At 32.5% G+C, this 25,186-nt stretch overlaps 1 protein-coding gene across 3 annotated transcripts in view; it reads left to right on the top strand.

The window, feature by feature from the left end:
* Positions 1-24,919, top strand: part of LOC114324739 (protein SERAC1) — a 116,390-nt gene extending 91,471 nt beyond the window's left edge. For all 3 annotated transcript variants that reach the window (XM_050656111.1, XM_050656101.1, XM_050656106.1), the window contains 4 exons: positions 1,567-1,694; positions 4,678-4,830; positions 16,150-16,296; positions 24,512-24,919. In XM_050656111.1, coding sequence (XP_050512068.1) covers positions 1,567-1,694; positions 4,678-4,830; positions 16,150-16,296; positions 24,512-24,657 — 574 coding nt within the window. In that variant the 3' untranslated portion in view covers positions 24,658-24,919. The remainder of the gene's footprint in view (positions 1-1,566; positions 1,695-4,677; positions 4,831-16,149; positions 16,297-24,511) is intronic.
* Positions 24,920-25,186: the final 267 nt, after the last annotated feature.

Genomic DNA, 25,186 nt, shown 5'->3' with positions numbered 1-25,186 from the left:
ACTGTTCTAAATATTTTTGTCAGATGTTTACTATACATGGCTACAAAAATGGTTTTTATGTTCCTCTAGTATTTTGTTTGTTACCAAATAAAGCATAGCAATCGTACAAAAGTCCTTCTGATACATTAATAACAATATGTACAGATTTGAATTTAAATTTCAAACCGAAGCGAATAATCTTTGATTTTGAAATAGCAATTTAAAATGCAGCCAAGTTAGTGTGGCCCGACATTATTATTTTTTGTTGCCATTTAACACGAAATTGGTACCGAAAAATTCAAAATTTAGGTTTGTCATCGGAATATAAAAATCAAACTGTTATTGGAAAATATTTAAAATTATTTTTCGGCATTCCTTATTTAGATCCAAATGATGTTGGTGACTTTTATTCTGATGAACTTTTTAATATTATGCCAGAAGATGACAGAGTTTTGCAATGTTGTGATTACCTAGTTGATAATTATATAACGGAAGATTCAACATTTCCGCCTTACATGTGGGCTTCAAATTCATCATCTCTTATATTTACTACAAACGCATGTGAATCATTTCACTCGAAATTTAACGAATGTTTTTATAAATCGCATCCTGACATATTTAAATTTACAGACATTTTGTTAAATTTTCAAGTAGATATGTGAAAATTAGAACTGCACATAGATTCGAAAAAAAACTTGATAAAACGGCAAAAAGAAAAGGTGATTTTATTGAAAATAGGCTAAATGAATATTACGTTAATCAAAACATTACTAAATTAGACTTCATTAAGTCAGTTTGCAATTATTATGCAGCTAACTTTTAAAATCTAAAATATAGTGTTCACTCTTACTTATTTTAATCACTAATCAGACATTAGAATTAAGCATTGTTATTGTTTAACTGTAGTTTTTGTTATTGCATATATAAGTTAATGTAGATTTATAAATAAATTTTATTCGATTATATTGTTATAGTTTCATTATTTAATCATTTAAAATTTTTGCTCATGCTTTGGGAATTGGGTTCCTTTTTGAATACAATAAAGTAAAACAAAAACTATATATGTTCACAAAAATATTATCTAAGTACCTAGGTAGCGTGGGGCAGTTCGTAGTCGCTTTTAATTATACTATAAAACTGAACCCATTAAAATCTAGGTAGCGTGGGGGAGTTCGTAGTCGCCCTTTCCAAAGACACCTGTTTATTGTACTAATATATAGTTGCATACAACACTTTGAATAGTCCACATGCTGTTTTTGCATGCTAGCATACCAGATAACCATTTTAAACACATTTTTCTCATTGGACAAATATTCATGGACAACGGTAACTTGAGTATTTTTACAATATGTATGTTACGAGCAAATGCTAAAACCATCATGCAACGTAATAACCGCACGGAAAAGTAGATGTCCATAGGCTAAAATGAAGAATGCAAATTAATTTCGAATCGTTCTTGAATCTAGGATTAGACATATCAAATAAATCAATGTAATGCATCAAGTACCTTTTCTTTTTATGTAACATTTAAAATATTAATCAATAGATATCATATTGTTGTGATGCAATAAACCATTTTTGTTTTAGAACCAATTTGATCGAACGAAGTAATGAAATGATCGAAGAATTGGTCAAAATCGGTGTAGGAAAACACCCTATTGTATGGGTTGGACATTCCAAAGGAGGACTCTACATTAAACAGATGATGCTTACTAGTAAGTAAAATTTTAATATGTACAAAGTATAACTCTTGAAAAGTATTTTTTATTCTGACTTTTCATTTACTACTTCGATGTCATTGATTCTGACAATTTCTGGCTGGTTGTTATTTCTTCTACATATGATCATAATTTTTGTTAATGTTCTATCTAGCAGCTGCGTCAATTCTTCCAAGGATTCGACAAAAAATGTTGTATCATCCCTGAAGTTGCTGCTTTTTCTGCCGTCGGTAGATGTGCTCTCTTTCTATGTTGAGATTTAAGTTACAAAAAACATTACACTACACTTGAGAGCAAAAAACTCGACTCACTCGCTGCATTGTACACCTTAGAGGTCTCGAATTTCCTAAACCTGTTGTCCGATTTGAGTGATTTTTTTAGTATATTATAGCCTTATTATTTAAGAAAATCGATATAATAATATTGTTGCTATACAGGTAAATGTCATTTTATACCGGGTGTAACAATCATACTGTTTTTTTATTAAAATTCGGAACACCCTGTGGAATGTTCTAGCATATATAAAATATTTAAATTAAAACTTAATTATAGCCTCAAGCTTTTTTGACACTTTGTTATGCTAGGTATGCTATTTGGCCTTGATCAATATCATTCCAAATCTCAAGAGCTACTGTTTCTATCTCTTGTAAGGTTCGAGGAGGTGGCAAACGCTATCGTAGTCTTCTGCCAATTATGTCGCACAAATATTCGATACGGTTAAGATCTGGATTATGCGATGGCTAATTCAAAGTACGAAGATTTAGCTGTTGTAAATATTCGGTTACAGTTCGTGGACGTGATGTCATGCATTATCGTGCATTAGCAAAAAATTGTTACCAAAATAAGGAGCCGATTTTATTATTTGTTTTAAAATACAATCTGTTACATCACTAAGTAACACTAAGCATTTCTGTTAAACGAACTAAATGTGAGAGGAGTTTAGTCCAATGACTATCAACTCCTAGTAGGTTTATTACTAATAACTACTCTAAGCTACAGTAACCAGAAATGGTTCGAGCAGTGAACCTAACTTACTTGATGTGCACATAAAAAAAAGTTACAGCACTTTGAAGTTACAAAGTGAACATCGATTTTGGCCAATATATCGAAAACTGTTAAAGATTTTATATTGAAAATAGACAGGTGGCTTTTTTATGGCAGGAACATCTTTAAAAAATAACAGTGAAATTTGTGCACCCCATTAACATTTTATGGGTGTTTTGTTCCCTTAACCCCCCTCTCCCTAAATGTTTGTGTACAATTAAATTATTATCGTGGTACCATTACTGAAACACAATATTTTTAAAACTTTTTGCCTCTTAGTACTTTTTTGAAAGCGAGTTTTTGAAGAGATATTTTGATACCTTACTGAAACACAATATTTTTAAAACTTTTTGCCTCTTAGTACTTTTTTGAAAGCGAGTTTTTGAAGAGATATTTTGAACGTTTTTAAAATCCACCAAATATTTGTAAATATAAGATTAAATGTTCCTACAATAAAAGCCACATGTCCATTTTCAATGTAAAATCACAAATAGTTTTCCATATACAGTGCGTCCATAAAGTAACGCATAAACTCATTATTTCGAAAACTGGCAACTTTAAGGAAAAATCCTGAAACAGGTAGATCTTTATTTTTAAATTACGATTTTTTGGCATATATTTCATACTAGTGACGTCATCAATCGGGGCGTGATGACATAATCGATGATTTTTTTTAATAAGAATATGGGTCGTGTGATAGCTCATTTGAAAGGGTATTCAATTCTCTATTCAGTAATATAAACGGAAATATAATTAAAAGAAAATAACAAAAGATGGTTCAGATTTAGTACAGAGCCTCTACTATGTGCTTATACGTATTTCGGGATAACCGTTTCCTCATCGGAGCACCTGGGTAGAGGCACTGAACTGAAATCAAATCCTTTCATCCTTTCCGGGTAATTATCAAAATAATTACCAAAGATGCTACTAGCACCATCTATTAATCAAAAGTCTAATAAGTCAGGAAATAAAATTCGAAATTATTTATCGTTTGAGCTTTTTAAGTTGGAAAAATAAAGCATAACAGAGTGGCGAAATACTCAACAAGGTAGTTTTTTCCTGTTTTCTGACAACAGTAAAAGCTATTTTGTTTTAAACAAATTACTTACATTCTTCTTTTTGTCTCAATTTAATTAAATTTTTTTTTAAACATCCTGTGCAAATAATTATGTTAATGTTTATATTAGTGAATAGAGAATTGAATACCCTTTCAAATGAGCTGTCACATGACATATTTTCATTTAAAAAAATCATCGATTACGTCATCAGGCCCAGAGGGATGACGTCACTAGTATGAAGTATATGCCAAAAAATCGAAATTTAAAAATAAAAATCGACCTGTTTCGGGATTTTTCTTAAAACTCGCCGGTTTACCAAATAATGAGTTTATGCGTTACTTGGAATTTATGCGTTTATTGGAAAAAATCGATTTTAATTTTGTAACTTTAAAAAGCTGTAAGTTAGATTCAATCGAACTATTTTTGGTCCCAAAATATGTAATTTAATTTATGTCCTACCTTTTTGATACACCCTATAGATCCATCGCTCCGTGTGTAGACGATAGAGTGCGTTACCCGATAATATGTTACACAGAAGAAAAAAATACAATAATATTTATTAGTGTTTCATTTAAAATAAAAACATTGATCGCGACTTTTTATACTCAAAGAACGAAATAGTTAGCAGTGAATTGTTGCATGACATGTTTCTTATTGGTTACTAAAATAATAGTATAATTATAAAATTATACACGCAAAACTATAGTATAATTTTATACGTCACTGAAATTACTCCCCTTTCTCCTCAAATTCCGTAATAATACACGAACTTCGAAATGAATCACTGACAACTATTTCGTTCTTTGACCATATATTACTGGAAATAACAGCCAGCTGTACTGTATCTAAGTATTTTAATTATATAATTATGTTTCTAGCTTTTGACAGTGCCGAGTCTAGTAAAATTAGGGACATATTTAACCACTCTAAAGCAATAATGTGGTACAGCGTACCGCATAAAGGGTCTACCTTAGCCGATTTTACTTTGCCCTTGTTACGAAGAAGTGTTGAGTTGCTTGAAGTACAAAGAAGTAAGTATACATTCATATATATTGTTGAATTAATCAACTGATTGTATATATCGACCCTCCCTACGAAAACTATCGCAACTCTTTTATTTGTTTCATTTGTGTTTTTACTCAAAATTTCGTTCAGGGAATACCTTAGAGTAGGGAGAATTTTGGGAGAATTTTACACTTCCCTAAAGTGTAAAATTCTCCCTACTCTAAGGGGAATACAATAAAAATAACCACTAGTGTCTTAATATAGGCAACATATTGTGCATTAGTAGTAGGTAGGTACTCCATAAAGTGGTATTATGGAGTTATTACTAGGTGTACTATTTTCTCATCCTCATCATACAACTGAATTACTCGATTAAAGACACTTTTGTTTATAAAGAAATTTGAAAAAATAATTAAAAAAGTAAACTTTAGAGAAAACTTTAGCAGTTTTTTACCATCGAGAATAATTTGTTGCGGATCTAGCCGATTTTTATTCTTGTTTGGAAACCCGTTTGTGCTACACTGGTCGTGCTGTAGCCAATTAGAATATTGTATATATTCTATTAATTATTATACAAGTCCTCGAAATTTTTGTAGATCTGCTATGTGGAAGCTTTCAGCTAATACCCGATCAATATTTTATTCTACCCTGGTACACCTAGGTTACACGGTCGAACAACTAATAGAAAAAAGAATGGCCAAAAATAGATCCGTCCATCTGGCTTTTGACGATCTTAAGAAGGCATATGACTCGATACCTAGAACCAAGCTATGGGAAGCAATGGAAGACATCAAAGTTCTACAAATATTAATAAAAGCAGTAAAAGCACTGTACAATAATAGCAAAGTACCTAGCTATCAAAACGGGCAATAGAATATGCAGTCCATTTAAGACGACAAAGGGACTACTACAGGGCTGCTCCACATCCCCTACCCTGTTCAAAATATTCTTGTAAAAAACCCTGAAACCATGGAAAGGAAAGTTCGAAGGAATGGGTATACCTGTTTCTCAAAGAAGAAGCTGCAGGGTAACAAGAAGAGATAGAATAAATAACATAGAGATTAAGAAAAGAATGGGAATGGACTCGGGTATAATAGACTTCATCGAACAGAAGAGATTAACCTGGTACTGACATGTCAGAAGAGCAGACCAAAATCGTTGTTTAAACAGAATAACAGATTGGAGCCCGATAGGAAGAAGGAAGATAGGCAGACCCCGAAGATCTTTCAGAGATAAAATGGACGAAGCAATAGAAAAGAAATCTGCAGGAAGGGGACTGGCAAATAGACAGAACTGAAGAGAACGGTTGAGTGAAGGAATACAGTGAAAACTGTGGAAATCCTTAGTATATAATAAATACCCAAGAGCTCGATTTTTGACCCTTCGCTTCGTTATCGAACGTATTCGCTTCGTATCTGTTTAGTGTACAGATAGCGAATGATTGATAACGAAGCGAAGGGTCAAAAATCGAGGTCCAGGTCTCTTGTATCAATGCGACATTGTGTCTTCTGGTGGCAGTAGTAAGTTTTGCCGAAACTAGACACGATAGTGCTACACCTCAGGATTTGAGAGTGCAGCCGTCGCAACACCATTATGATGAGTCACTTGTGGTGCAGCTCTCTAGTGATTTTCCGATTGAGCATTGTGTAGGTATTCATCAGGGCCGCCGCTAAGGTATTGGCCACCTGTGTGCAACTTAATATTTGCCGCCCTCAACACTTTAGAAAAATGTACCTTATACTAGTATTTAAAGAAATGAGCAGAAGTAATGTGTTGAGTAAATGTCTTGTTACTTTGAAAAGTCGACTTCATTGTCTTTCCAAAGAGACGCTAATTGTATCTGAACGTATGCTGTCCTTCCGGTGAGTACCGATTCCACAAAGATAGAAACTATTTTCACCTATTATTTTTAATAAATGAAATGTCTGTCTGTCTGTTCTCTTCTCCCTCTTTTTCTCTTCCTGTTCTCTTTCTTTCTTCCTCTCTCTTGGTTTGCTGTTTCTCTCTTCCTTCCCTCTTTTCCCCCTTATCTTCTCTGTCTTTTCCATTGCTTTTGATTGCACTGGTTCTAGATCCGATTTATTTCTTTTCTTCCACTTCTCGCCTCCAGCTTTTCTCCCCTCGAGTTTCGTCCCTTCCTTTTTCCCTTCCTCTTTTGTTTTCTCTTTCGCCGCCGCTGCTCTCTCTTCCGCCTTTATTGTTTTCTTTTTTTGTCCCATTTTTCTTCCCACGAGTTGGGTCGTGCTGATCGGTTCAGTGGGGTAGTGCGCCCTTGCCCCTCCAAGGCTATTTTCCACTCGGGTTCGCCATCTCCCTTAGGAATCGCTTGTAACCCACTATATTACCCCTAGGCCATCACCCCTTCGGCATGATGGTGTTACACCTTGAGGTTGGGGTGGCGGTATATTAGGATGATACATAGCCGTCATCTCTATGCATATCCGTTTGTTTTAAGTGGTTTCCTCCAGTGGTTTCAGAGATTTTCTCCTCGGGTATAGGTTTGGGTATCGGGACGTGTACCTATGATGGGTAGGGGTGGGTGTCGTTGGGAGTATTAACTATCACACTGGGACAGGTTAGGAGCTTGGCTAGAGGAGAGCGGACAGCTGCTCCAATTTGTTGCCTTTTACGATGAGCAGGAGAAGCTGTGGAGGTATTCTACTTGAGCGGCCCGCCTCCACACAGGGACGAGAAAATATCTAAAAGTCCGAAAGCCGCCAGCCGCTTTGAATGAAAAGTATTCCCGGAAATGCTTTATGACCATACTTGCAAAAGGGCAATGTATACAATAAATAATATTTTCTGATATTTTTGTTTAGATTAGGATTAAAAAAAAGAACTATAAAAAATGATAAATGAAACTCATTTTAGTATTATCAGGTAATAATAATAATAGTTTACAGAATTATCTGAATCATTACAATTTAATTATTTGAATTTATTTTCGTTTTAAAAAAGTATTATCATCAGTGGTCTGCTTTTGGCCGCCCCTATTGTTGTCCGCCCGTGTGCGATGCACACTTAGCACAAATGGTAGATGCGGCCCTGGTGTTCTTCTGCATTTTATTTTTGGGCATACGTATGTGGATCATGTTTATGTTTAATACTTTTACAGTTATTATAATATAGCCTATTCGCGGTGTGCAAGTACTTGGAAGGGATACGCGAAACGATCGTGCGCGAAGAGCGGAGATAAATTGCAACTTTCTTAAATAATTCATATTGTCAATTGAAATTGTCAAATTGACGTACATTTCATACCTATTGTCATTTAAGAAGAAAAATTATATATTGCTCCACAATATTGATGTGATATGCAATTATTATATAAAGGTAAATTTAATTAATTGTATTTTGCTTGCAGTACTGCATTTTAATAACTAATTTTATTTACTACATAGGTACAATTATTTACGTTTTAATAACATAACCTAAATCTTATTTTTTCTTCTTCTTATTTTTTTTTTGGACTATGGCCTTGACAATTATCCAGCAACCAGAACCATATGACTGGCCAATATAATTAAAAGTGCGAATAAAAGTGCAGAACGTAGAAACCAGGTGTCGCTTTTCCGAACTTGCACGGTCCCAGTATGTTATGTTATCAAGTAATCCGCAGATGGTTTATTTGGTTTTACCCTATTCACACCTATCCTATGGTTCCATGTATCTATAGAACGTTTCCTATTAGTCATTTGGATGCGCCTTGTAGGGCATGAGAACTTCTCCACTTAGTTTTTCCTGCGTGGATTACTGGAAACCTCAGATTCAGATAGACAAGGACGGGTTTAGTAAGAATTGTCAGGACTTTTTTTTATTTATTTATTGGTTAATTAACCAATTTAAAATTAATACCTTGTTTTGTGGTATACACCACAAAGTGCATAACCAGAACATTTTTGTGGTATAACCAGAATAAAAGTCGAGAATGAACTAACATCGGAAGTAGACCTCAACTCGGGAATCAGACAAGGGGATAGCATGAGCCCATTGCTTTTTAATTTATTTAGTCATGGACAAAATCATAGAAAACATTAAAGGTACTGGAAAAGGATATAAGATGGCGGAAAACAAATAAAAATCCTCTGTTATGCTGACGACGCAATCTTAATCTCCGATAACGAGGATAACCTACAGCGAATGGCACAAACTTTCAATACAGTGGCGAAGAACTACAACATGAAAATATCAACAGCCAAGACAAAATCCCTGGTAGTGTCAAGGGAACCCATAAGATGCAAATTAGTAATTAACAACGAACTAATTGAACAAATCTCGAGATTCCAATATCTGGGAATCGAAATATGTAGTTATGGAGATGTTAAAGAGAGCGTCCGAAAGCAAGCAAATAAAGCCAATTACGTGTCAGGATGTCTGAGTGATGTCATCTGGAGAAACAAAGATATGAGGCTGGAAGGGAAAGTACGCATATACAAATCATGTATAAGACCGATCATGACGTACGCGATAGAAACAAGATGTGACACAGCAGAAACCAAGAGGATACTGGGAACATCAGAAATGAGAACGCTGAGGTCAATAACTGGGAAAACATTGAGAGACAGAATACTGAACGACAGAATAAGAGATATCTGTAACATACAGGATATAGTACGGTGGGGAAGACAGAGACGACGAGAGTGGAATCAGCATGTGACGAGAATGGACAGCGAGAGAATAACCCGTATAGCCAGGGATTCGAAGCCAACAGGCAAAAGACCAATAGGAAGGCCCTTTAAAAGGTGGCGAGATAGCTGGCAGTCAACATCACAGCTACGAATACAAGCTCAAAATCGGTAAGGAACAGGCCAAGAGGCCTATTATAAGAAGAAGAAGAAAATTGATACCGTACAGATACTCTTTAAAGTCATAGTAGTTGCTAGAAGACTGGCGATTAAGATTGTAATTTTGATTCTGTTGTTATGGCAACAAGAACTAGCCTATTACTAAATCGTCCCATGCGTATCTGAGTGTAACTCTCAACCCCCGATATATCTGTACACAAAAATGCAGAAAATAAAAAAAATAGTTACGTTCGTATGACCCTAAACCCCTGAAATGAAAATTGAGATAATTGATCTTAAGAACGATATGAAATATCTCTTCAGGTATCCGTCAATTCTACAGTACATGACGTCTGAATTGACTATTCGAAGGGTCCCTTCAAGCCAGTGAGGATTCCTGCAAAGGACCCCGCAGAAACCTTATGGGAAAATGGCTCCCTGTCAAATGCTCTGAAACTTTGGGTTCTGGTAGTCCTTGATGTGTAGAACATAAGACTCAATGGGCGCATAGCTCTAAAAAATCATGGTTTTAAGATATAAGCCTCTGAAGTTATAGGTACAGTGAGGACGTTTGAGTTGGAATAAATTCATTTTCTCAAGAATGGGCGACTCTGGAGATAAATTACAAATCAGAAACCAGAAAAAGATATTTATTTGATAAGTAAATATTGTTTTTCGCTTATATTCAATATTAAAGCTGCCATCTACCTGCCTCTAAAGCGCTGGTTTCCTCGAAAGCGGTGCCGACAACCTCCGATCGTAACACTGCGATGAATGACATCATAAAAAACTGTACCATGCAAAATAATAGCTTTGGTTTCCAAGGGTGCGTTGGAAGCCACCGCTTGCTGAGCTTGCACATTCCATTGCCCCAGTGAAGAACCTTGAATTTTTTACCGTAATCTGACGTAATTCATCGCAGTGCTACGATCGCTCTTTGTCGGTGCCGCTTTTGAGGAAACCCAGGCTTTAGCAGTTTGAACATTTAATATAAGCGAAAGGGGTCGTGTGATAGCTCATTTGAAAGGTTATTTAATTCTCTATTCGCTAATATAAACATTAACATAATTTTTTATACAGTGTGCCCAAATTTTTTTTGAATTAAATTAATTGAGACAAAAATAAGAGTGTATATAATTTATTGAATTCGAAATACATTTTACTGTTGTCCGAAAACAGGAAAAAATGTTTATTTGATAAATAAATATTGTTTTTCGCTTAAATTCAATATTAAAGCTGCCAAACACCTGCCTCTTAGCAGTTTGAACATTTAATTTAAGCGAAAAGCAATGTTTATTTTTCAAATTACCATTTTTTCTGTTTTCTGACAGTAGTAAAATATATTTCGAATTAAATAAATTATATACATTCTTCTTTTTGTCTCAATTCATTTAATTAAAAAAAATTGGGCACCCTGTATAAATAATTATGTTAATGTTTATATAAGTGAATAGAGAATTAAATAACCTTTCAAATGAGCTATCACACGATCCCTTTCGTGTATGATATATTTCGTCACTAGTATGATATACAGCGTGTCTACTTAAGTTGGAAACATATGGGAAACTTTTTTGTTATTCATTTTATGAAAAAAAGTTATTCTTTATAAAAAGTTCTGCATGCTCTAAAACCTAAGATTCTATCATCATATATCAAATTTTGTCAATATTATACGAGGTATGTGAAAAAATATGAACTTTGTTCAAGAGTAAAGTACCTTTATTTCTCTCAATATCGAAAATTCTTATGATCAAAAGTTGTTTGGAAATAAAAACTAAGAGCAAATATGCAATTACATGCTTTTAATTGGAAAAAAATATTTTCCAAATTTTTCTCAATTTTATTCATACTAACTTCGTTTTTATTTATTTCACATACAATAACTCTTTTATTATTACTTTTACGAAAAAAATGTATTCTATATAAAAAGCTCTCTATGTCCTAAGACCGCAGATGCAACCATCAGATGTCACATTTTATTAATTTTATACGAGGTATGTCAAAAAATATGAATTTCACTCAAGAGTAAAGTACCTTTATTTTTCACAATATTGAAAGCGGTTATTAAAAAAGATGTTTAGAATTAAAAACTATGTTTCAGTATGCAATTACATCTTTCTAATTGAAATATTGTGAAATATAAAAGTACTATAATCTTGAGCGAATTTCATATTTTTTGACACACCTCGTATAAAATTAATAAAAGTTGATATATCATGGTTGTGTCTTAGATTTTAGACCATGCAAAGCTTTTTATGAAGAATAACTTTTTTTCGTAAAATGAATAATAAACGAGTTATCATATTTGTAATAATTAAAAACGATGTTGGGTATCCATAAATTTGAGAAAAAAATTTTTTTTTTTAATTAGAAGCATGTAATTGCATATTTGATCTTAGTTTTCAATTCCAAACAACTTTTTATCATAAGAATTTTCGATATTGAGAGAAATAAAGGTACTTTACCCTTGACCGAAATTCATATTTTTTGACATACCTCGTATAATATTGAGAAAATTTGATATCTGATGATTGAATTTTAGGTTTTGGGGCATGCAGAACTTTTTATAAAGGATAACTTTTTTTCGTAAAATCAATAATAAAAAAGTTTTCCATATGTTTCCAACTTAAGTAGACACGCTGTATATGCCAAAAAATTATAATTTACAAATAAAAATGGACCTGATTTGTAATTTATCTCCAGAGCCGCCCATTCTCCAGAAAATGAAATTATTCCAACTCCAACGTCCTCACTGTACCTATAACTTCAGAGGCTTATATCTTAAAATCATGATTTTTTGGAGCTACGCGCCCATTCAGTCTTTTGTTCTACACATCAAGGACTACCAAAACCCAAAGTTTCAGAGCATTTGACAGAGAGCCATTTCCCATAAGGTTTCTGAGGGGTCCTTTGCAGGAACTTGCCTTGGGGAGGGGGAGACTTTCAATGCGACACCAACCGAAAGACAAAAAATAATGTAAACCCAAACTACCTACATAAATAATAACATATTCATTATCATTAGGTTCACTTATAATTTCCTAAGTAGCTGGTTTATTGGGTTGAATTTGTCCGTCTATGGTGTAAGAAACTTGTATTAGATCTTCGAATCTTTGGGAAAGAAATTCCCCCTATTCCCCCTCCCTCGCCGCCCCGTAGATCCACCACTTCATCGGTGCAGTTCATGAAGCCGAAGATGATGAGAAAGCTGTATCAAGTGGAAGTGAGAGGAAAAACGATCTACCCATAATAGGGAACTTGCACATTTTTTTATTACATAATAATGTTCAGTTTTGTTTAAAAATGAGATTTCCAAAATTTCACGCCTTAAAAACTCATAATAACTTAGAAGTATCAATTTAAAATCTTCTGTGTATTTAAACCATTTCAAAGGTAAACGACCCAAAAGGCGCGCGAACACTTGTGACGTCACATCATTATATTTTATAATGACATTTATCGTACCTAAGTCATTGTAATAATATACACTCACTGACAAAAATATTGCATATTTTGAAATTAACGTGTGAAATAAATTTTTTTGTGCTGCCCCCAGTGTCATAGAAATAGGATTTTCTTTCAGAATGCGATGTTTTAATGTATCATATAAATGGCATAATCGGATTTAAATTTAATATGGGCTATATGGTGGCCAATATAATTTTTAAAATGAATCTCATCAAGGTAAGTATTCACTATTCTACCGACATGAAGACCTGCGTCATGGTGCATTAATACAAATTTGTTATCCAATAAGGATGGCAAATGGCAAAATATGATCTTCTAAAATGTGTTTAATGTACATACATAGTAGCTATTATTCACCCAATCACCTCCACAAGTTCGGTAGTATCTTCTTTCCAAGAAATACCACTCAATAGCACTATGCCACCTACATCAAAATTAATACTCTGTATGAGGTTACATCTGGCATACCGTTCACCATATGGAAGCAACATTTACAAAACTTCGTCTACAGAAGAGTTGGCGAACAGTATGTAAGTTGTAACCTCATGCAGAGCGTTAGTTTTGGTGGTTGGTATTGCTTTGAAAGGACATACCGAACACGTGAAGGTAATTTAGCGAATGCCAACTGATATGTACCGGGTGTCCCAATAAGAATGGCTCTCGACCATATCTCAGGAACCGTTTATAGTACAGCGTTGAGAAAAAAAAAATATAACAAAACTTGTCTCGGGAAAAGCCTGGAAATTATTTTCATAATTATGGGTCCACCGCTAGAGGGCGTTATTGAATATCAAAAATAAAAAATCTAAATTTTACAAAATTTTCCTAATGAAGGGTCACTGGAAATTCAATCATCGTATTCTTCATAAAATTCTACGCATATTTGATTTCACAAGTTTGCACTACCTTTGCCAAAAAATGGTGGGGGTGAGTGGGAACCTTGTTATGAAAAAATAGCTGTAAGTCCGGTTCTGCTAAATCGAATGTTGCAAACTTGGTATTGTTGAATACAGATCTTTCTCATCAATGTAAGAGTTATAATTTCGAACCAGCCTAATAAGTAATATGCCAGCTAGGAGGCGTTATTTAATTTTTTTCATAAATCTAATTTTCTTTGGAAAATTTAAATTTAAGTATGCATTTTTATTCCTGTATTATAAAATTGGATTAAATTAGCAACAGAATAGCGAAAACCGCATGTCGATACCTTTTTCAACGCTTCTTATTTGTTTCTAGCCTCCGAAGCGTTGAAAATCCCTATTAATTAAAACAACAATAAAACAAACAACACTATAAAATATAACAAAGAAATAAAAACAACTATTTTAGTGGCGACCTAAATGTTCAAATTGTTGCCTTTTCGATGCAAGCATTTACTCTTTCAAGAGTAGATTGAACTGCAATCTGCTCTCGAAATGCTTTGAATGGCCTTTCGTATTATCTGGATCATGTTTTCCCGAGTAATGTTGTAGTAGTAGTGTAGTAAATGATTGCATCGAAAATGATGGGCAACAATTTGAACATTTAGGTCGTCACTAAATAGTTGTTTTTATTTCTTTGTTATATTTTATGGTGTTGTTTGTCTTATTGTTGTTTTAAATAATTGTATTTATATACGTTGACATCTGGAAAATGTTTCTTTGTTTTTTTCCATAGCACACTACTTTTCCTTAACTTAGTTTACCGGTGACAGTAATAACAGTTATATTTAAAATTTACACGTTTCTGAAGATATCTCGAGATAGAAAAAAGATATCGACATGCGGTTTTCGCTATTCTATTGCTAAATGATTATAATTTTATAATACAATATTTTCCAAAGAAAACTAGATTTCTGAAAAAAAAAATGAAATAACGCCTTCTAGCTGGCATATTACTTATTAGGCTACATTGACGAAAAAGATCTGTTTTCAACAAGACCAAGATTGCAAAATTTGATGTATCCGAACCGGACTTACAGCCATTTTTTCATAACAAGGTTACCACTCACCCCCACCTTTTATTTGCAAAGGTAGACTTAAAATTGTGAAATCAAATATGCGCAGAATTTTATGAAGAATACGATGATCGAATTTCCCGTGCCCCTTCAATAGGAAAATTTTGTAAAATTTAGATTTTTTAATTTTTGATATTCAATTACGCCCTCTAACGGTGGACCCACAATTATGAAAATAATTTTTAGGCTTTTCCCGAGGCAACTTTTGTTGTAAATTTTTTTTTCTCAAAGCTGTAAACGGTTCCTGAGATATGGCCGAGAGCCATTCTTATTGGAACACCCGGTACATACATTGAAAACATTTCAGAAGAACATGTTTTACCATTCAAAAGCCATATTGGATATGACATATTTATTGTTGCTAATGCCCGTCTTCATGTCGCTAGTATAGTGAATACTTATCTTGATAAGATTCAATTTAAAAATTTTAAATACAGGCCAGTATCAGATTTAAATCCGATTATAGCATTTATGTGATACTTCAAAACATTGCATCGTAAAAGAAATCCCATTCCTATGATATACAGGGGGGCTAAGGATAGCAGCACAAAAATTTTCATTCCACATGTATATATGCAATATTTTTATCCGTGAGTATATATGTCTTAACAAAAACACTAAAATATTAGTCAGAAATAGCAACTATCAAAATATTTATAAAACTGAGTGTCATAACGAATGCCAAACCTAATGAATTAATGGCGAGGACATCAAATACTATAATGATATGACGTCACGACCAATGGGGCGCGTTTTGGGCTGCCTGCTATAATTTGAATTTTCTCTCTATTTTAATCGTCTTTATGGCCCAAACGAAAGACAAAAAAACTTTTTTTCTTTGATATGTTTTAAATTATATTCTGTTGTGATTTATAGTATTTTTTTAGGATTTAAAATTTTATGCAAGTTACCTATTACCGATGGCTAGTTCATATAGCAAAAATTGCGCACTATTCATTTTTCTCAAACTCGCACACTGCGAATTGAACTAGTTTTAGCTACACATCATTCATTCATTCATTTATCAAACATTACATTAGAAACAAAACAAATTCTGTAAATAAAGTGTCATTTAGTAATATAATTTTTGTTCTTAGATTGCGATTTCGTATTGGACCTACACAGACGTTTTGTTGAACTTATAAAACAACAAAAACCGACAATCGATATATTTAGCTTTATAGAAACATCTTTTACTTTGATGAGTGTTGTTTTTCTGAAGATCGTCGCATACGAATCTGCAGGTATGTATAAATAAACAAACAAGTTTAATAATTTTTAGAATATTTAGCAAACAATTTGTATGGGTAACAATGCACACTCCTGTTCCAGTAATTTTTTAAAGGTTTTGAAGGTGTAAATTAAACATACAACAAATAAAATACAACCTTAGGAACTAATATGTTTAAGCTGCTTATGGTGGTTGGGGTTGTTTACCCACGACGAGGGGGTTGACTTGTAAAACACTATTTATCAAACATGTATTTATTTACCACACTAAATATATCAGTAACGAGTTGGTGGGCAAAGTCTATATTCTAACTACTTGATTTTTAAATAATGAATGATGAATAAAGAATGATCTCTGCAATACATTTTCCGTATCTATAAATAAATTCGTAATTGTTTTGTTATGATTTTGATGACACGATTGTGACCGTAAAATACTCAATATCAAAATCGCTGACTGAGGTGTTCTCGAACCGATTGGCCTACATTGTGAAATAAGTCTCACCCAGTTATTTTACTATAAACAATAATATTTGTTTAAGACCTTTAAAAATTAAATCGATATGAATTGCTCTTATTTTTGAATGCCAAAATATAAATCCTGTGCATCCCTATCCTTTACAAGAAAAATTTTATGAGAGATGTACATTATTTTCTCTGCCCTTCTTACAAAGAAGAAAATTTTTCTAGACAGCGTCACCAACTGATTACTGTGTTTTAACCAATACAAAATTAAATATTTATTTCCTATAACTAATAAGTAAACACAAAGAGAAAAAAATTTTTCGATATCAACATTGTTCCCGTTTCACTTTTCACTCACTGTGTCCTTGGACTGTAAGCGTATAGTCTATTCTTATGTATTTCCTTGATCTTATTGTTTTCCATTTTAATTTTACATTTAACGTTATTTACCTCTGTTATTGTGAAGGGGTCTACATAAAGACTATCAAACTTACCATTCTCTTCTCTTTTTACCAGGACTAGGTCTCCTATTTTAAAGTGTTGTGGTGTCGCTTTGGGCTTATTCTTTTCTTGCCGCTCTTTTTTGTGCTTTAGTAAGAAGGGCAGAGAAAATAATGTACATCCTGGCAGGATCGCCATATACTGGTTGGGGTTGTTTACCCCCGACGAGGGGGTTGACTTGTAAAACACTATTTATCAAACATGTATTTATTTACCACACTAAATATATCAGTAACGAGTTCGTGGACAAAGTCTATATTCTAACTATTTGATGTCTAAATAATGAATAAAGAATGATCTCTGCAATAATTTCTCCGTATCTATAAATAAACTCGTAATTGTTTTGTTATGATTTTGACGACACGATTGTGACCGTGAAATACTCATAATATGAAAATCGCTGACTGAGGTGTCATCATGGGAGTATGTCTAATTGGGAGCAAGCTATGGGAGCGTTCCAGCTCAGTTTTCGTCTTGGCACCTGGGCCTACAGGAGTCATGGGTCGCACCATCCTGGTGCATCATTTTCTAGGATGCAACCGCAACCTTTTTAGGAATCATTGGGATTCGTTTGGAAACAATTAGTGTGTTTTAGTAACTATTGGTTTTTTTTTACATTTCAGACTCTCGGTTTAATGCGCTATGTTAATTAATTTTTTTTCCAGATTTAGTTTACCTCTGGTTTTTTTTTTAATATGACATATTTGTATATTAGATTATTTGGTTCCCAAACTTTGTATCTACGGTAACTTCTTGTGCACAGGAATAAGCCTAGAGAAAATTAGGTTTTTAATACTTTATTATTGTTGTAGTAAAGAAAAAAGCAACCCATTCATTACTTTATTATTGCTTTGATATTGGTTTATGTAATTCGGGTAAATTTATTTTGTAATATTACTTGCTTGTTTCCCAAATATTTTACTGTTATTCGCTTTATTCCATTTGTTCGGTTAATTTAGGTCATCGTCGGTATTTATCTCAACTTCATTTCTACTTTAGTCAATTGTATATTTAACTTTATTTATTCATTATTGTATTTTCCCTTAGTGAGGCTTGGGCCTATTTATTTGTATTATTTTCATCTTTGTCGGTTTCAATTCAGTTGTACGTAGCAGGCGTACTATAACCATTTGGTAGAAGACTTATGTAATTTTGTACCCTATATGTTAGTAAGAGGTACTTATACCTTTAAGTTTTGTAACAGGTAACATTATTATTATCTCAAATATAACTTTTTGTATAACTTATGTCATTTTAGAGTCACATGATATACACTTTGTGTAACTCAGAGATTGTTAAAAATCTAGTAGTTATTTTAATAAATATTTACTTATTTTGTATATCAATTATTTTATTATTCCTTTATGTTCATTATTACAGGTTTAATATATTTAATATTGGAAAGCAGTGTAAGATACCTGGGAAAATGATCGAAGATCATTTTCATGGCGCCCATGATTAGTTAGTTTTATTTATTTTGTTCGTTTTTAGTCATTATTCATCTCCATTCAGTTTCAGTACATTATTCTTATCTTATTATTTCATCTTTTAGTCATCATTACTATCTATATAGAGCTACTGTTCTTCGACAGGCATGCAAACGAGCCGTATCCATCCTTGAGTGTCAAGTGGTTTTCTTGCATCTCTTGCTAGCCAACTCTATTCAGTTTGCCTCTGTCTCTTCCCACTTCTACTTCTATCCCTTCTAATCCCCCTTTCTTCAGTACTACTGCACTTTAGTAGTATTTTTTCATTTTTTTTTTCATTACTTCTGTTGGAGTATATCACTCCAACAGAAGTTCATTTTTGTTACACTGGCTAAAACTGGCTGTTACTAAAAATTAAATCGATATGAATTGCTCTTATTTTTGAATGCTAATATAAATCCTGTACATGCTGCATATGACACCCAAATATAGATAAAAATACTTTAGTTACTTGTACATAGAGGTACTGTAATTTCTTTGTTATTCATTAAGAAACTCTTCCACTGAATAATATGGTCTTTTAGATAGATAGGCTTTTGTAATTTTACGGAACTTGGGGAAAGATGTTGCAGATTTAAGTTGTAAATTGAGATGGTGGTTGTGATATAGTTTTTTTTTGCGGAATATAATATAAATTTCTTTACTAACTCAGTGATCGGGATCGGTAAATACCTAGACATCAAAGGTTGATTTTCTGGTGAAGTAGACATGATTAGGCATTGCTGGAAAGACATGTATCTACATAGGTGTTTGCGAATTAATCAAACAGTTTGTAAAATATATAAAAATGGAAGTATTAAAATTCCGTGATCTTTGAAGTAACTTCTGTAATGTGTATTCTTCTGAGGCCAAACAGATATGGTATTGCTCTTTTTTTTTGTAATTTAAAAATAATATCAGATTGGGCAGCTGTACTAAAACCCCAAAAAGGAAGACCATATCGAAGATGAGACTCGAACAAAGAAAAATATGCTATTTTAGAAGATGCTAAATTGATTTCCTTCGAAACAGATCTTATTGCATAGCAATCTGAGGTGAGTTACTTAACAAATCGATATGAAGATACCATTTGAGATTGCTGTCTAAAAAATACCAAGAAATTTTACAGAATCAACGGTACTGATCTGGCTGTTATTAAAAAGCAAGGGTTGAATAGCTCTTATAGGATAATGCTACTGTCTTATCCACGTTGAAAGAGAGTAAATTAGAGTCAGAGCAGATTTTTATCATAAGTATATCAGAAGTTATAGTTGCATGAAGAGTTGCTCTAAGTGACACTAGTATCATCAGCAAAGAGAAAAAAAATTTCATCAATTTTTAAATTACTGATGTCATTTATACGGTTAAGAAAAAGTAGAGAACCCAATACTGAACCTTATGGTACTCCATATACATACAATGTTTTTGAGACTAGAGTCAGTATCATTTGTTCTAACCAATTTTTCTCTGTTATCCAAGCAAGATTGGAACCAATTCAAAGAAATACCTCGAATTCCGTAGATATTAAAATTTTATATCAAAATGTCGTGATTTAAATAATCAAAAGCTGTTCCATAGTCACAGAACAGTGGCAGTAGGTATAAAGATTATTGTCTAGTGCTTGGTAAACCTCATGTAGTACAGAAAACATAGCATCAGTGGTACATTTATTATTTAAAAAGCCGAACTGATTTGGTGATAACATGTTTTCACCGAGAAAGGACATAAGTCGGGCTTTTATGAGTATCTCAATAATTTCGGAGAGTACCGGTAGTAATGCAATAGGTATGTCTATAATTGCAGGCATTGGATTTTTCACCACCCTTATGAAGAGGAATAATAGCTTTTAGGCAATCTGGAAAGTTACCTTTTTCACAGGAATCATTATTTAATTAGTGAGACGAGGGGTACCTGTACAACAACAAAAATGTATAAGGTTATTTGTTTTATTCCATGTATTGACATTGTTCCAAAAGCGAGAAAGTCAAAATTTCATATACAAAAAGTGGTCTGAAACATAATAGTCCAGGGCGCATCTGTTTTGAGATGGACGTTGAGAGGTGACTCAAATTTTTTTGCAGAAATTGCTTGAAAATAAATCAAATAATAATATTTGAGTTATTCTCCCTCTCAAAAAGGTCCGGAACATTGTTTAAATAATCAAAATGTCAAAAATTAAAGGAAAAATTCGATTTTTTTCTTCGTTTTTTGATTATAACTTTAAAAGTATTCATTTCCGAGAAAAGTTGTACTAACATAAAAGTTGCGTAATTAAATTTCCTACAATATAGAATCGGTTAAAAATTTAAAAAATAGTCACCCTAGTTGCAAAATAGCAATAATTGCGAAAAAACCATACAAAAACAAGTATTCGCATTTTACGTTTTTCAACCATTTATGCTACACTTAGGACCTTCATATTTCACCCAGAAAAACTCTATGATACAGTAAAACAATACTGTAAATTTCTTTAAAATGGGTTTAATAGATTTTGCAAAATAAATTTTGCAATCCAGCTTTCGCAAAAAAAATTCATTTTTTCAAAATGTTACAGGACTGAAAATAAAGCAGATAGCAAGTTGAATTTTTTTTTTACTTATAGAAGTTTACTGTACCTTTCATTTGCAATTTTCATAATTAAAATCGATTAATTAGCACGGCGTCAGAAAATTTTTGAAATAAACAATAATTTTTGGTGCTACGCGCAGGACAGCGGTGTTCGATTCACACAAGTTGATTTCCACCAAAATTTCTTCCAATCTCTATCTAATATATTATTTTCTTACTCTATATTTTGTTGTATTTTAATATTTTAATTCCACAAAAATCAAACTAATTTTATTATTGTTTGTGAAATATTGTTTAAACAATTGCATATGTTTAAAAATAATAAACTTTTATTATTTAAGTTAAAATATATGAACAAAGAAAGTTTTTGCTAATAAAAGTGTTATTTCAAAGGATAGAGTAGGTGTTTTTATTTTGCAATAAACAAATTTATTTATTTATATCGAAATGTAATAAAAATTAAAATGTATTAATCATTATCAAAGGTCATTGGAATGCCCAATCAGAGCAAACTATCCGCTGTCCTGCGCGTAGCACCAATAATTAATGTTTATTTAAAAAAATTCCTGACGCCGTGGTGTTAATCGATTTTAATTTTTCAAAATTGCAAATGAAAGGTACAGTACACTTCTATATGCAAAAAAGATTTCAACTTGCTATTTGCTTTATTTTCGGTCCTGTAACATTTTGAAAAAATGAATTTTTTTTACGAAAGCCGGATTGCAAAATTTATTTTGCAAAATCTATTGAACTGATCTTAATGAAATTTACAGTATTGTTTTACTGTATCATAAAGTTTTTCTGGGTGAAACATGAAGGTCCTAAGTGTAGCATATATGGTTTAAAAACGTAAAATGCGAATACTTGTTTTTGTATGGTTTTTTCGCAATTATTGCTATTTTGCAACTAGGGTGACTATTTTTTAAATTTTTAACCAATTCTATATTGTAGGAAATTTAATTATGCAACTTTTATGTTAGTACAACTTTTCTCGGAAATGAATACTTTTAAAGTTATAATCAAAAAACGAAGAAAAATATCGAATTTTTCCTTCAATTTTTGACATTTTGATTATTTAAACAATGTTCCGGACCTTTTTGAGAGGGAGGATAACTCAAATATTATTATTTGATTTATTTTCAAGCAATTTCTGCAAAAAAATTTGAGTCACCTCTCAACGTCCAAATGTACTAATATTTTTACAGATGGGCCCTGGTCTATAAGTTTCAGACCACTTTTAAACAAGATCGGTATACGTAAGTGTAGAGTCATAATTAAGGTAATATTATGTAAGATAATAATTAATGAGATTCAACAGCATATGTTGCCTGACTGTAAATTGTAATCAGAGGGGCAATGAAATCAAAATATCGAAGAGGACAAGAGAAAAGGTGTCTAGGTATTCTGAAACATAAAAAAAACTTGAAAATTTTGAAAAAGAAATCAGAAAATAGGAAGAGCTGATGGTGCCCAAACAAAGTATAAGAAAACATTCAGAAACAACTGTTTAAAGGGTAGCAAACAAGAGGCGTGACCAAGATCTTAAATTTTAACTATTTATAATGGGAAATAAGCCACAATATTATTAAAAAATGATTTTTATTTAATAAAAATCATTTTTTAATAATATTGTGGCTTATTTCCCATTATAAATAGTTAAAATTGTAAAAATGCCACAAGAAAATAGCTTCAGAACAACATCAAGATCTTAAAAAAAATAAAATGGGAAAGCTAGAATTAGTTGTGTCAAAAGTTTAAGTCGAAGCTTATAAAAAAAACTATCCAATTAGACGTTGTTTGTAGTGGTTTTTGAGGTGCGCTGTTAAATCTTTTCGGCCTTTGTTGCCATGCTCTCTCTTTTTGATTAATTAATTAATTAAGTTAATTGGGCCGTCTGTACTAGCATCTCCTCATTCACAAACTCCTTCTGGAGCTTATTTGATAGGTATTTCTGAGTACTTTGACAAGTGTTCAGTAAGTATATTTTATAGTATACATCGTTTTCCCATCAATTAAGCTTGAATAATTAGATTTGAGTACTCGCCAAAAAAATTTACATTCAAATATTTACCTATAACTCACTTTGAATTAATATTAAGAGGTTTTTCAAGAAAGAAATTTATTCGATTTTGTATTAGCTTTCATTTTGATAAGAATAACTTTTATGTAAAAACTTTTAAGTAGTAGTTTTTGAGCTATTTATGAAAAACCGCTTTTTATCTATGCTATTTTTTCACGAAAAATTAAAATCTTTGATCTGTAATAACTCAGAAAGTATTGATTTATTTTAACTTGACATAATAAATTTTGTTTAGACGTTGTTCCTCTATAGACTTGCAAAAGCGCAAGTTGGCACCTTATCAATTTTGTTTCTTGAGGTATCATCTAACAAGTCACCAATTTTCATGAACATTGATAGAGGTTCACCGAAATCGGAGCTAATAGTTGATTTTTTACGCTCATTCACTGTAGTATAGGAAAAATTTCCAAATTATGGCCTAAAAGCTTAGAAAATAATGTAATATTACAGAACTGTTTAATGTTTAGTTCGGAAAACTTGCATTATACCATTTTTTTTACAGGACCCGCAACACTCTGGTCTCTTTTATGGAAAAGTGGCTGCAGTCAAATTTAACGAAAATTCGGCCAATGATATCTCTCAGTGCGCAGATTAAAAAGTCCATGGGATCTAGGTCTGAAAAACTATTATTTTGAAACTACAGCCTTCTGAAGTTATTGGATTCAGGTGCTCGGCTTACGTTTAACCCTCCGTTAGATGTATCCTATTTTAGTCTTCAGAAAACCTCTGAAAAGTCCTTAGAGAACTGAAGAAGTGCGATAGAAAATGTGCTGCTAGAGCTACATGCATCTATTTTTGACCACGAATTCGTGTCCAACACGCAAATATTCATCAAGGAAATGAGTATTGTCTGTTATTTAAATAATAAATATTATCGTTCACTTGACTGTGGATTATTAGTGTACTTAAACGATAAGCCGAACACCTGAATCCAATAACTTCAGAAGGCTGTAGCTTCAGAATAATAGTGTTTCAGACCTAGGTCCAATGGACTTTTTTAATCTACGCACTGAGAACTATCATTGATCGAACTTTCGTTAAATTTAACCGGTGCCATTTTTCCATAAGGAGTGTTGCGGGGTCCCCTTTACTTACTTTGTATGCTGTTAAGAATATTTGAAGCATTCGTTCATTTTATGTTTGTTTTAGATGCCAATATTGGTATTAAATGCGATGTACCTCTGGATCACAGGGAAATCTGCAAACCAGCTGGACGGGATTGCTTTTTATATTTGGAATTAGTCAAGATGATTCAAAAATACAGTAAAAATGATCCTTATCTCCAAATAACATAAAAATGTCCTTTCCATATGAAATTAGTTTTAATATAATGGAGAAGCAACTATATCTAATTTTAAATCTTGTGATATTAAAGTTTTGGAATTTTTTTTAAATAATATAGTAAAATAACATTGGTTACCTGCCTATTGTTTTCCTCGAGATGTGACACATAATTATTTTTTTATTTTAATTAAGATTCAAATGCTATACTAATATTTGAAACTGTGATAGGATCTGTATAAATTACAGTATTAAATAATAAAAGAAATGTTGTTATTAATTATATCACTTGAAACCCCATTATACTATTTTAAAAATGCTTGTTCGATTGAAACGCATATTTGGTCATCATGATAACCTCGAAAGTAATGTATAGTAATCAATGAAAATAAAAGAGAGACGTACTCACAATCATTTATTGGTTTACTCTGACGACCGGTTTCGCTGTCTTTAATTTGCACAGCATCATCAGGTCCCGGTAACAGTATACTAAATGTGATGTACTGGTAAAAAATCATTTAGTAGGTATACTGTTACCGGAAC

Source organism: Diabrotica virgifera, chromosome 1 (assembly GCF_917563875.1).
Source record: "Diabrotica virgifera virgifera chromosome 1, PGI_DIABVI_V3a".
Taxonomy (NCBI): Eukaryota; Metazoa; Arthropoda; class Insecta; order Coleoptera; family Chrysomelidae; genus Diabrotica; species Diabrotica virgifera.
Note: the sequence above shows the minus strand (reverse complement) of the source record. Positions and strands in the feature narration are given on the sequence as shown.